At 61.5% G+C, this 13,100-nt stretch overlaps 1 protein-coding gene across 1 annotated transcript; it reads left to right on the top strand.

Annotated features, from left to right (window-relative positions):
* Positions 1-3,664: 3,664 nt before the first annotated feature.
* On the top strand, positions 3,665-7,673 carry LOC128816706 (chromobox protein homolog 2-like). Its single transcript, XM_053994578.1, has 5 exons — positions 3,665-3,736; positions 3,819-3,862; positions 4,397-4,462; positions 6,008-6,077; positions 6,318-7,673. The coding sequence occupies exons 1-5, from the start codon at positions 3,665-3,667 to the stop codon at positions 7,671-7,673; spliced, it is 1,608 nt and encodes a 535-aa protein (XP_053850553.1).
* Positions 7,674-13,100: the final 5,427 nt, after the last annotated feature.

The following is a 13,100-nucleotide window of genomic DNA, read 5'->3' as shown; positions in this document are numbered from 1 at the left end:
GGCTCCTGCTCCCTGCTCCCCAGCCCAGGAGCCGTCTCGAGCTCAGCAAGGAAAACCCAGAACCGTCGCATTTTGCATCTGCTTGGAGCCTTTCCCAGCCCTTCCCGTTGCTCCTCACACCTTGTGCATTGGCAGTGTGGGACATTTTCACCGAACATTTCCCGATGACAGAGGCCAAAGCCCAGCCTGGCCTTGCCCGGACACAGTGGCTGCCGGATCCCCGCGTCTCCTCCCGCCCTCCCTCCCATCCCCACGTAATTCATTCCCCACCGCCCCCCTCCCCGGGCTGGGGGTCAGGCAGCAGGGAGAGCCCCGCTGTGTATTGCATCCCAATTTGCCATGCATTTCCACACCATTTGCTTCCTTTTCTTTTTCCTGCACTGGGAAGCTGCTCGCTGCCCAGGGGTCCCGGCCACTCCGGGATGGGAACATAACAACAAACATACAAGGACACGTATTTATTTATGGCACACGGTGTGTGGGGACACTGCTGCCTCCCAAAATGCCTGGTCTGGGGGTGGCACGCGCCCCTCTGACTCCCGCACAGGGCCACAGGACCCACTCACGACGCGGTCCCTCGCCACCCCCATCCTGGAAGCGGCACAGCTCCATACCCGGCTGCAGTACCCAAATGAGATGCAGATCTCTGTGCTTTGATTGGCTGATGCCTTGGGAAAAACAGCCACCATTTGCCCACAACAAACATGGCCACCATGGCCCGGCTGTTCCCTTGGGCTGGCCCCAGCCTCACCCTCTGGAGTCAGGGACATCCCGCACCCCCTCAGGCACCCCCGTCACCACTGCCATGGGGGCCCCGCGGCGCTGCAGGGAACGGGGCACCCCTGCAATGCACCTGATTTGGGGGGTCCAGCACCAACACAGAGGCCAGGGCCCCTGTGGGAACACCCACAGCCTGGATCCCCCCGCACCTTGACCCCCACCCTGCACCAGGCCAGGGCTCCCTGCTGCGCAAGGCCCCGGGAAGCGGCCGTGTCCCTCCCTCAGCCTGGCAGGATGGGCAGAGAGCACCGAGCCCACAGCAGCTCAGGGGTGACCTGAACTATTCCCAGTAAACCCCTGGGTCCAGAACACAGATTTCCAGTCCGGGGAGCAGCACAGCCCTTTTCCCCCCAGCACGCAAAGGGGACTGGGATCATCCCCATCCCTTCCTTCGCCACCAAACCCCCACTTCAGCCTGCCAGCCCCTGCTACAGACACAACACAGGACGCACGGCATTCCTGGGATGCCTGGCGTACTTGGGAAAAGCTACAAAATCATGGTCCATCAGATTAGTTCGGGGGTCTGACTCTCATTTTTAAGATGACGACGGTTTTCACGGTGATTGGTGAATTTATTGGCCCCGCCGTCACTTTGCCTGGTGGGAGCGTGGGGCCAAGTTATTCAGTGAGTTTCTCCAGGAAGGTGAAGCCCCTGTCAGGGATGGGAAACACAGAATTCATCAAAAAGGCACTCGCAGGTGGAGCCACAGCTTTGGCAGCAGCAGGGGAGCATCTCGTTCTACCCCACTCGGCAGCCCCAGCAGGGCAGCCCCTGCGGCAGCTCTGGCCAGCAGTGCCCAGGGAAGCTCCAGGGCTGGGATGGTCTCCTCTGGCTGACCAAGACATCCCAGAAGCCCTGGGTTACCCCACTCTGCCAGGGGTAAGAGGCACGGAGCCCACGGCAGCCCAGGGACTGCCCAGGACCAGTTTTCAGTACACCCCTGGGAGAAGAAAGGAGATTTCCAGCCTGGGGAGCAGCACGGTCCTTTCCACCCTCAGCAGGAACAGGACGTGTGGCATGGGGGCTGAGCAGCATTAGGGATCATTCAGAGTCCCCACAAGGGACCAGGGACAGTGCTGATGGCACAGCCCCACAAACGCTGTGGTCCCTAAAGGAGACACAAATGTCAAGGGCTGCTCCCACTTCTGAGCCCCAGCCCCTCGGCAGCCCAGCAGACAGCGGATGGAGCCTCTCCACTCACTCGGCCTCCCCTTCTTGGCCCCAGGAAGGGAGAGAACAGGGACCCCAGCCCTGCATCCACATGGGGAGCACAGGAACAACAGCACTGAGGGGCGGCTGCGAGAGGAGCTCACCCAGCATCACCCAAATCAGGGCTCTTTCCCAACAGGAGCCGTCTCTCAGAGGCGAATCCCTGCAGCCAGGAGAGCCCCACGGCTCCTCGTCCCTTGGGCTGCACCCACAGCGCCGGGATGGCTGCGCACAGCTCAGGCACACGGCTCGGGGAGGTCACACAGGGCTCTTTCTAAAATCTCGGAGGTGTCGCACACAAAGAGCCGAGCTGGCAGAAGGTAAATGAACTCACACAAAAAGTGCGGCGCTGTTACGATTCTGTGTCACCTTCGGCTAAAAAAACGCTCCCACAGCTCCTCTCATCAGCGAACGGCCACGGTAATTGTCAAAGAAAACAATGCAAGGTGACAGCGCCCGACCCACGAGAGCCCCCTGGTATCGACCCAGCACCCCAGGCACGTCCACATCCCGCAGCGCCCGAGTCAGTCCCGCTCCCTGACAAAGCGTCCAGTCTCGCTGCCTCGCACAGAGGGTCCCCCGTGGTGACATTCCCCCCGCAGCGGGGACAGCCCAACGCACCCGCTGCCGCTCCAAATGCTTTCCTAAACCCGGCACCGCTAAACCCCGCGTCGCTAAACCCGGCATCGCTTACCGGAGACGGCAGTGCCCGGGGTGCGGGCGAGGCCCCACGCAGGACACCCCATGGCCCGTCCGGCTCCTGCTCAGTCCCTGCGCGCCGCGGGCACCCAGGCGCCGGGGCGACGGCAATTCATATCCCTGCGGCTCCCGCACGGTTAACGGCAGGCTCCGGGCCCGCGGAGGAGAACTCCCTGAGGTGCTGACTCATCTTCTTCCATGCCTGTAAAGCACCATATTTCATCCTTCCACGCCCACAGCGCACAACCGCCGTGCAGCAGCTCCTCGCGCAGCCCTGCACGCCTCGGTGCGTGCGGTGCCGCCGCACCCCCGGTAGTGCGGCTCGGGAGGGATCGCGGGCCGCGCGGTACCGAGCTGCGAGCCGGCACCGCGCGAGGGTCACAACCGGCCCACCCCCCCCCCGGGAAATCTTTTATTCTATTATAATCAACTATTTTAGAACTAAAACGCGCCGCTGCTGCTGCTGCTGCTGCCGCCTGTTCCGGCCCGGCGGGGACCGGCGGGGACCGGCGCTGGCTGCCCCAGCCCCGGGGTGCTTTGTCCCCAGCAGGGACCCCGGGCGGGGGACTCGGAGCCCGGGTCCTCGCGGCAGGAACCCCTCGCGGGGTCGGACCGGGGGGATCCCCCGCGGACCGGCCGGGAAAGCCCCCTGCGCCGCCTGGGCGAACAAAGCCCCGGTCCGGGCCACCCCATTGTCCCCGCTCCGGCCGGGCTGCGGCCGCCCCCGCGCGGGAGGAAGAGGAGGGGTCGCACACAGACAATGCCTCCCCCCACCCCCCACGCCGGATCGCCCCGCCCCCTGCTCCCCATTGGCCGGCGGGGAATTTGGGGACCCCCCGCCCGCCCCTCCGCCGTATTGTGCCGGGGGGCGCGCGTGGATCTGGGGGGGTCGGAGCGCGCGCGGCCGCCGTCGGGGGCGCGCCCGGGGGCTCCCCTTGTGTGTGAGTGCGCGGGGGTGTGCGCGGGGCCGGGGCCATGGAGGAGCTGAGCAGCGTGGGAGAGCAGGTCTTCGCCGCCGAGTGCATCCTCAGCAAGCGGCTCCGCAAGGTGGGACCCGCCGCCCCCGCACCCCCTGCTCTCCCCGCACCCCCGGCCGCCGCTAACGCCCCTCTCCCGTCTCTCTCCGCAGGGCAAGCTGGAGTACCTGGTCAAGTGGCGAGGCTGGTCCTCCAAGTGAGCGGGGCGGTGCGGGGCGTGGAGCGGTGCGGGGCGCGGTGCGGGGCTGCGCGGATCGCGGAACCATGCGGCGCGGTGCGGGGCGCGGGTTCCGCCCGGCCGGCCGCTTTTGTTTGGGTCGTGCCGCTCCTTTTGTTTACAAATAAGCGCGGCCGCGGCCGGGCCCTCCCCGCCACGGCGTGGGGCTCCGCTCCCCCCCCACCCCCGGGCCGGTGCAGCCCCCCCCGGAGTCGCCGCACCCCCCCCCCCGGCTGCGGCGGCCCCGCGCCCCTCGCCCGCTCCGCTGAAACCGGAGCTCCCCGGGGATGCGCGGGGCTCGCCTCGCCCCGCGGCGGCGTGGCCGCCCCCTTCCCGATCTCCCTCCCCCGGCCCCTCTCCCCTGCCCGCCCCCCGGCTGTGCCGGCCCCCGGTACCAGCGTGCCCCGGTCCGTGCCAGCCCCGGGTGTCCCTGGGTGAAGCCCCCGGTGCCGGAAGGGTGCGGGGGGGGGGTCCGGCCCCCTGCTCTCACCCGGTCCGTGTGCTCTGTTGCAGGCACAACAGCTGGGAGCCTGAGGAGAACATCCTGGACCCCCGGCTGCTCCTGGCTTTCCAAAAGAAGTGAGCAAACTCTTAAATGTTTCTAAGCAAACTGTAAAGTCAATTAACTTCTAATTGGCTGCACGTGTGGTGGAAGCCGTTGGAAACAACAGCCTGGAGCTGGCGGGGCCCTTTGTGGCCAGGCCCTTTTGTTTGTCCCCGGAGTCACGGTCGGTCCAGGTCTACCTAGGACGGCTCTGCCCCGGCCAGACAGACGCCGAGGGTTTATGGCCCAGCAGAGCTCTGGGTGCACCAGGGGAGTGGGGCAGTGCCTGGCACAGACCTGGGGCTCCCTGTCCCCATCCAGGGCTCAGGGACCTTGGCTGTGCTTGGGGGGTGGTCGCAGACCCCTGGGGGGAGATGGTGCCTGGGCTTGTGAGGCATTAAAGCAAACTTGTGGAGGGTGAAGCTCTGGGAGGGTGAGGGAAATAATATCTGTGAGGAAATCGTAGAGAATGGTTTGGATTAGGAAGGATCTGAAAGTTCTTCCCGATCCACCCCATCATTTCCACTATCCCAGGTTGCTCCAAGTCCTGTCCAACCTGGCCTTAGACATTACCATGGATGGGGCAGCCACAGCTGCTTTGGGCAGCCTGTGCCAGGGCCTCACCACCCTCACGGGGAAGAATTTCTTCTTAATACCCCATCTAACCCTGCCCTCAGTCAGTTGGAAGCCATTTCCTGTGTACTGTCACTCCAGGCCCTTGCCCAAAGTCCCTCTCCAGGTCTCTTGGAGCCTCTTTAAGTACTGGAAGATGCTCTGAAGTCTCCCTAGAGCCTTCTCCAGGCTGAGCAACCTGGATGGCAGAACAAAATGGTGTCTGTCCTGTCAGGTCCACGCTCCTGCCTGGAGCCAGGCTGAGAACAGCAGTGGTTCCACAGCCACTGCAGCCCAGGAGTCACTCACGGAGCAGAGGGGTAGGCAGCTGGCTATGGCAGACGTAGTGCTGCCAAGTACTTTGACATAGTAATCATAAGAATCATTAAAGTTTATGATAGGATTCAATGATGCCTGGTTTCTGGATCCATTTTTTTTTCAAGAATAGGATCTGGTGTTGAGTGCAGACAGGATGGCGTTTAATCAGCTGGATGTGTTACATCTAAACACCATCCCATCTAAACAGAACTAGGAAACGAGTACAGTGACCTGAAACATCCCAGCCCGGGCCACCATGGCCAGAGCAGGAGGTGCAGGAGAGGTGGAAGGAGTCCAGCAAAGGAGGGGACTCGCTGAGCTTCCAGGGGATGTGTTTGCTTCTCCCACACTCAGCATGGAAGCTCAGCACAGCAGGAGCATAACCAAAGCAAGGCTTAGCGGGGCTGGGGGCAGATCCTTCCCTTTGCCCGATCCCCTTGTGCCAGAAAAACGGCAAATCTCACCAGGAGCTGGAAAAGGCACAGGTTTAGGAAGGGTAACACCACGTGGTCCATCACTGACTGCTGGAAGCTGCAGGGATGTTGCTGGTGCAGACAGGGATGCTCTCCGGTCACTACCTGGCTGCCTCAGTTCCCCCAGATGTTTTTTTCTTCCCTGTAAACATCGTCCCTAATCCTTGTTTCCTCCAGGGAACACGACAAAGAAGTGCAGAATCGGAAGAGGGGCAAGCGGCCCCGGGGCAGGCCCAGGAAGAACGTGGTGAGTCCCAGCAGTGGTGGGGCAGCTCTGGAGGGGCTCTGCCCTTGGGGGGCACCGGGGTTTTGGGGGTGGCCTCGAGCACACAACTCATCAGCTGATGGATCCCTGAAGATCAGCTACATGGAGAGAGAGCCTGGGTGTGTCTGAGGCCCCTGGCCAGGCCACCCTGGAGGGTTTGTAGTGCCCATAACCGTTCCTTGGTCATTGCTGTTAACTCTCCCTGTCTCTGCTGCTTTGCAGGAACCAGAGATGCCTGCGAAAGCTAAGTCGAGTAGCTCCTCTTCCTCCACATCCTCCTCTTCCTCCTCCTCCGAGGAAGAGGATGAAAGTGATCTGGAAGCAAAGAGAGGTCCCCGCAGCAGAGAGACGCACCCGGTGCCGCAGAAGAAAGCTCAGATCCTGGTGGCCAAGCCCGACATGAAAGATGCTTCCAGGAAGAAGCGTGGCCGGAAACCTCTTCCCCCGGAGCAGAAGGCAGCTCGAAGGACTGTGAACCTAACAAAGGTGCTGAAAACGTCCCGGAAGGAGGTGGGGGGCAGTGCCAAGCTGGTGGGGAAGCTGCAGCCGCAGCACGGCACGCAGGGCTCAGGCATGGCTATGCTGAAGGATCCCCCGGGCACCTTGGCTGGGCTCAGCTCAGCGGGGTCATCAGTGGAAAACCTGCCCAACATGATGAAGAGCGGCTCGGCGAGCCCCAGCCAGGCCATCAGCTGGCAGAGCTCCATCGTGCACTACATGAACAGGATGTCCCAAAGCCAGACCGCGGCCGAGAGCTCGGCCCTGGGCAGGCTGGCGCTGAAGGCACAGGCAGCCAGCAAGGGCAGCTTAGGGCTGGACTTGAAAATGAGGAGCCAGAAAGGCTCTGGGGAGCTGGGGCTGAACGCGCAGGGACCCAAAACCGCAAAGGCTTCCGGCAGCAGCGCCGGAGGGGACCAGAAATCGGGGTTTGCTGCTGGAGGCCAGATGCTGCCCAACGGCAGCAAGACGCCCTCCGGCTCATCTGGGGCCAGCATCCAGGCAGCCTCCAGCCAGGAGCTGAACCTCCAGGCTCTGAACCTGCAGAGTGTCAAAAACGGGCCGAGCGCGGCCAGCGGGAGCAGCCTGCCCCGGCACCTCTGCGGCTCCCTGGCCAAGGGCTCTGGCGGCAGCACGGCCGGCGCCGGTGCCAAGGGCGGCGGCGGTGCCAAGGGCGGCGCAGCAGGGGCTGGGCTGAACGCTGCCAGCGCTGCTGCGCTCCCGGGGGGGGACGGAGGCAAGAGCAAGAAGCAGACACACCGGGCAGGTGACAGGGACTCGGCCAAAGGTGGCTCAGCTGGCGCTCCAGAGGGACACGCGGCCACGGAGAGCCGCAAAGCCTCCGCCCTGTCCGAAGCGAGCACAGGCGAGGACACCAGCTCGGATTCGGACCGGGATTCGGCCTCCCTCCCAGGTGTGGGTCAGAACACGTCTGTCTCCATCCAGACCAGCCAGGACTGGAAACCCACCCGCAGCCTGATTGAGCACGTCTTTGTCACCGATGTCACCGCTAACCTGATCACAGTGACGGTCAAGGAGTCCCCCACCAGCGTCGGGTTTTTCAACCTGCGGCAATACTGAGCCCAGGAGCGTAAGAGGAGGGAGAGGGTCCTTCAGCCTCACCCTCACCTTTGCCCAGCTCTTCCGTCAGGTGTTTTTTTCTTCAAGCAAACGCGGAGCCCTCGTGAGACCTGCTGGAACTCGTGTCTGGAAAGGCTGGACCAATAACGCAGTGAAACCTGCTCCAAACTGCCAGCGGGTCCTGGATTTCCTGCCTGGCTTCTCTCCATCCTCTTCTGGAGCCGTGCCCCGTGTGGGGTGGTCGATGCCATTCTCTGGGCACCGGTGCTGCCGGGGTGTCAGGCTGGCCAGTTTCGAGCCAGGCTTCACTGCACGCAGGTCTCTTTGCTTTGAAACAGCAGATGCCAAGGTCTGCAGCCCACTGGCCACGGCGGGGCCTGGAGCTGCCACGGGACAGCCTTACACCCGGGAGAGGACTGGGAGATTCTCTTCTGGGCTTCCTGTGGGTCTCTCTATGGGCCATGGGGAACTGCAAGTCAATCCAAATGAGGCAGCTGCTGCTCCCAGCCCTCGAGGCTGTGGGGGGCAGCTGCATTCGGGGGTTTTTCAGGGTACACTCAGCCCAGCCACCCCCCTGGGCGAGGTCATTTCCAATGATGGGAAGCCCACAGCGTTTCTGTTGGGGTTTCCAGCTGATAGGGAAATATTGTTTACATTTTTTCTTAAGGAATTTTTTTTTTTTCCATGAGGGAGGGAAATAACCCCAGTCTAAGATAGTTTAAGTCCTGGATGCCACTAGCAGAACAGGTTGCAGAGGTGCTTTTTTTGGAGGGTGTTTCCTTTCTGCTGGAGGAAAGTCCTGCCTTGAGAGCCAGCAAGATCCACCAGCTTCTCTGCAGTGACTTGACTTCCAGAAGAACGTGAATTTCTGGGCAGCCCAGGGAACCCCCACACCACTCCTCTGCCTCATCCTGGCATTGCCAGCATCTCCACCTCCTGCTCAGCAGGTTCCAGGCACTCACAGGGACTGAGCTGGGGAATACTTTTTAAGCCTTGCAGAACGTGTGAACCCTTCCAGCAGCAGGTAGGTTGGTGCTGGGACTGCCAGGACAGCCGTGACTGCTGCCCCCTGGGTTAGAGTCACGCTGATCATCCATGGTTTTCTCCAGAATGCTCAGAAGCTGGTCAAGGTCACCTGCATAGGTGGTCTGGAGTGGTGGGAAAGGAGAGGAGAGGGAGGGGCCAGTGGGTACCTCAAGCTGCTGTTGCCCAAGGAACCAGAGCACCTGAGCAGCCACTCACCTTCCCCCGGCCATGCCAGCAGCTGGGGTGCTCCTTTTGGCTTGTAATGGCACCCACTAACGGCTTTTCCACTGCAGTGTTTTCCCTACTGCAGATTTCTCCTAGAAGCCAAAATTAGCAGCAGTTCAGGCAGAGTTTAGTAGCATTTGAGGTCATTTTCCTTCTGTTGATGCCGAGTCCTTTTCTCGGGGGCGATGAACAGCTGGCAGCTGCCCACTCCCCTGCGTGGTTCCGCCGTCCCTCCACCTGACCAGCGGGTCCCTGCTGAGGGAGTCCCCAGGTGACTGACCTGGCACCAGGGCAGGCGTTTCCCTTTGCCCCTGGCAGGACCACTCGGCATCTTCATGCACGGGAGTGTGGGTGCTGGGACCAAACTGGGGGTGCAGGTACTTGTGGCCCCCTGAGGCAGCAGCCCCCGTGGTCATGGCTGGCAGTGGGGTCGTTCTCAGGTGATGCCAAAGTGCCACAGGCTGTGCAGTTTACCTTCTACTGTAACTCTGCCAAACGAGCTCCAAGGAAGCGTTGGCCTGTGTCAGCAGAAAGCAGCGCCCCGGGCACGGTGTGTGCTGTGCTTTTCCGGAGGTGCCAGTGCTCTGGGAGAAGAATCCAGGGCTCTGGGAGCACGGGGGCGACGCTCTCACCCGCACACCAAATGTTTGCTACTTGGCCTTTGCGAATCCAAACTGATAACAATGTGCCTTTCGGACCGTCCTTATCTCAGCCTCGTCTGTGGCACCGGTCCCACCACAGGTTTGTGCCTATGCAAAGCAGGGTGGCCGCAGGGTCCTGGGGACACGGTGACACCGATGGGGAGAGGTGTCCTGGTCCCCAGTGGGACACCAGCTGTCGTGCAGAGCCCTGCTGAGCAATGCCCCGGGAGGGGAAGCTGGCCTGGCAGGGATGCTCTTGCCTGCTGCAATAGGATGTGGGGATTGGTTTCTCCAAGGGGGAGAAAATCATCCGAGGATGCTCCAAGGAGGGGCCAGGCCCCAAGGGCGGGGCAGGAGATGAGCTGTGACAGCAGGTGAAGTGCTGGCTGCGCAGCAGCTCTGAGCCAGCTGTCTCAGCTCCCACGGGTTTCTCCCTGCAGGGCCTGGCTCCTGCCCGGGCAAGGGGGACACAACACCGGGCAGCCCCCTCCATCCCCAGGCACGTCCCCTCTAGCAGCACAGGACTCTGCTGTCACCACTTGCTATTGTGCCTTTCGCTCACCAGCTGGTTCAGTTCCAAAGGTCTAACGATGGTGGAAATGATAATCCAGGATTTTTTTTCTGGCCGTCTCATTCTACATTTCTTCCCCAGCCCCTTTCTCACTTGTTGTTCTAGGGTCTTGGCTCTCCCAGCAGCTGGGGGGGTTGAGTGCACGGCTCCCACTGGGGTTTGCTTCCCAAAGACACATCCTGTGAGCAATTTACTGGAATCTTTGGTGGACAGGGGTTGGAAGACCCTGGTTGGTGCAGACCCTGGTTATGTACTATTAGGATTCAAGTTCTACCTTTTTTTTATTCTTTTTTTTTTTCTTTTTCTTTTTTTTTTTTTTTTTTTGAGTTTGCTGCTATGGGTTGGCATGTTCAGCCGGGTGTCAGACAGGCAATTAAAGGTTTGTCACTTGTCATTTTCTAAGGGGTTTCCGATGTGGAAAGTCCTGTGGTATTTGTATGGTGAATGGATATTTTCCCCAGGCATAATCTGGTTAAGCATCCTTGTTGTTTTCCATTGGACTGGAAGAGGTGGCCGATTCAGCCATCATCCCGAGAAACTGAGTCTATTTTTATATATATATATTTTGTACCAAAAAAAAAATAAAAAAAAAACAAAACAGGAGTACACGGAGGGATGGAGATAGTTTAAGGGTTTGGTTTGTCTTGAGTTTCTGAGCTGTGTCTGATGGGCTCCAGAGCCAGGAGAAAGGTTTTATTGACAGAAATTTGAGATAGGTGAAAACAAACAATTGTTCCTGTAACTTGTGCCAGTCAGTGCTCTGATTTGTACATTTTAATTAAAGAGAGAGCCAAATCGGTCCTGTATGACACTTATAATTGCTTTAAACTGCAGCTGTTTGTTTGCTTTTATTTTCTGAGAACAAAAGTCGGGGATGTTACTGCTCTGGGAAAGCATGAGTGCTGTGGCAGAAGGACCAGCTCCCCACGCAGCACCCCGCTCCCTCCGGGCCCCTCGCCCGCGTTCCTTGCGCAGTTTTCCGGTGTTCCTGGACACTAACGCTAGTGTAGCCCCCCAGCTCTAGGCTGCTTTTAATTTATTTGCAGGAAAACACTAGGAAATGGTTACGTCGGGTGGGGTGGGGTGGGGGGGGTGTTTGTATGACTTTTCCACACTTCTTTTCTAGCATATCAATAAATATTTTTTTAAACTTTTCAGCCTTCGTGTGGTCACTGCTCCGGGAGAGCTCCCGTCCCCTCCCTACCCCCGGCACCGCCTGGGGCCGGTCCCTCTCGGCGGCGCCGCGTTCCCCGCCCGGGATGCAGCGGGCTGGGGCTGTGCGAGGCTGCAAACGGAGCCGGGGAACCGGAGCGGGGAAACCCCAGCGCTTTTCCCTGCGGGGCTCCGTGCCGGCCGCGGGTTCCGCCGCGGGCTGGAGCTGCCCCTGCACCGGGAGCGCAGCTCCGCTGCCTCCGCCCGCACCTGCGGGAGCGGGACGGGCACCGGGGCCGCGGCGGGCCTGCGGAGGGCGCTGCGCGGCCGCGGAAGGGCGCGGGCGGCGGCCCCCGGGCGCTGCCGTCGGTGCGGCCGTCGGGCGGGAGCCGAGCCCCGCCGGCCGAACGCCCCCGGCCCGGCCCCAGCCCCGGCCGCCCGCGGGGCCCCGCGGCCCGTGTGAACGGGCCCCCCCGCCGGGCCGGCGGAGAAAGGCGCCATTGTGCGGCCCTTCCTCCCGCTCCTCCCGGCGCTGGCAGCTCCCGCGGCGCGGGGTCCGCGCCCCACCCGCCCGAGCAGAAAAAGGAGGTTAATGAGGACACGGTTTCAAAAAGCCATGAAGCCCCCCCACCCCCACCCCCCACCCCCGCCTGGGCGCGTTCGCACACAAAGGCCGGGCTCGACGGGCACGACCCGCGCCCCCGCCCGCCCCGTCGGCAGGGCGGAGCGCCGGGGCCCCGGCCCGGTACCGGGCGGCAGCGTAGCGGCGGCCCCGGTGCCGTTCCTCGGACCGGAGCCGCTCACGGCGGCCGCCACCGCCCGCTCAGGGCACCGCGGGACCCCCGGGGGGGCGCCCAGAGCCCAGGCGACATCTGCGGCCGGGGAGCCTCCGCCTGCCCCCCAGCCCCGGCGGGTCCCGGCTCCAGCCCCCCACGGGCGCGGCTGTCCCCCGGCAGGGAAGGGGCTGCAGGGCCACCCACGCCGTCGGGGCCCCAGCGCACCCCACGGTACTCCCAGGCACCCCAGGGCCACAAAGGGAAGCCAGACACGTTTCTATTTACAAAGTATATATTTAAACTGACAATAAAAAGCAGGTCTCATATGGACATTCACGGCTGGCAGAAGACACGTAGTTAAGCTTCACTTCTGAGACTGAGATTTAGCCAAATCGTTTTTGTACAAGTCTTAGATTTAAATAATTCACACGCACACGCCCGCACACACACACACACGCAGGGTACACGTCGCTATGTACAGACACACAGATACGCCCACAGGTACGGTTTGCTCCAGCTGTGTCGGACACACGGACACGGCGCCGGAGCGAAGCCCCAGCGGGGCAGGAGCGGCTCCGGGCTCTTTGCAAAGGGAAGGATCCTCCGCCCTCGGCGGCAGCAGGAGCACAAACAGCTCAACCCCCTCCTCATCCTCCAACAACACCCGTGTCAGCACCGGGACCAACGCATCAGCTCTTCGTACAAACCAAGTTAAAAAAATCTCAATTTTACAAAATAGGTCTTTAAAAAAAAAAAAAAAAAAAAAAAAAAAGATAAAGAAGAAAGGAAAAACAAACTGGGAACTGTCAGACACGATGGCTCCCTTCGCACAGCCAATCCAGCATCCTGCCAGGCACCTCATGGGTCCCGAAAGAAGGATGGGGAAGGGAACTGGGCAAGGTGAAGCTGCAGAAGGGCCCTGCAGCAGAGATGGCCCTTGCCCAGCCCCTTCCCTGAGCCCATGTGAGCTCCCTGGGCCAGGGGCCTTCAGCAGCTCGGGGACAAGGGGCCCTGGCTCAGTCCCAGCCCTCGGGCA

This window comes from Vidua macroura, chromosome 19 (genome assembly GCF_024509145.1).
Source record: "Vidua macroura isolate BioBank_ID:100142 chromosome 19, ASM2450914v1, whole genome shotgun sequence".
NCBI classification, from domain to species: Eukaryota; Metazoa; Chordata; class Aves; order Passeriformes; family Viduidae; genus Vidua; species Vidua macroura.
Note: the sequence above shows the minus strand (reverse complement) of the source record. Positions and strands in the feature narration are given on the sequence as shown.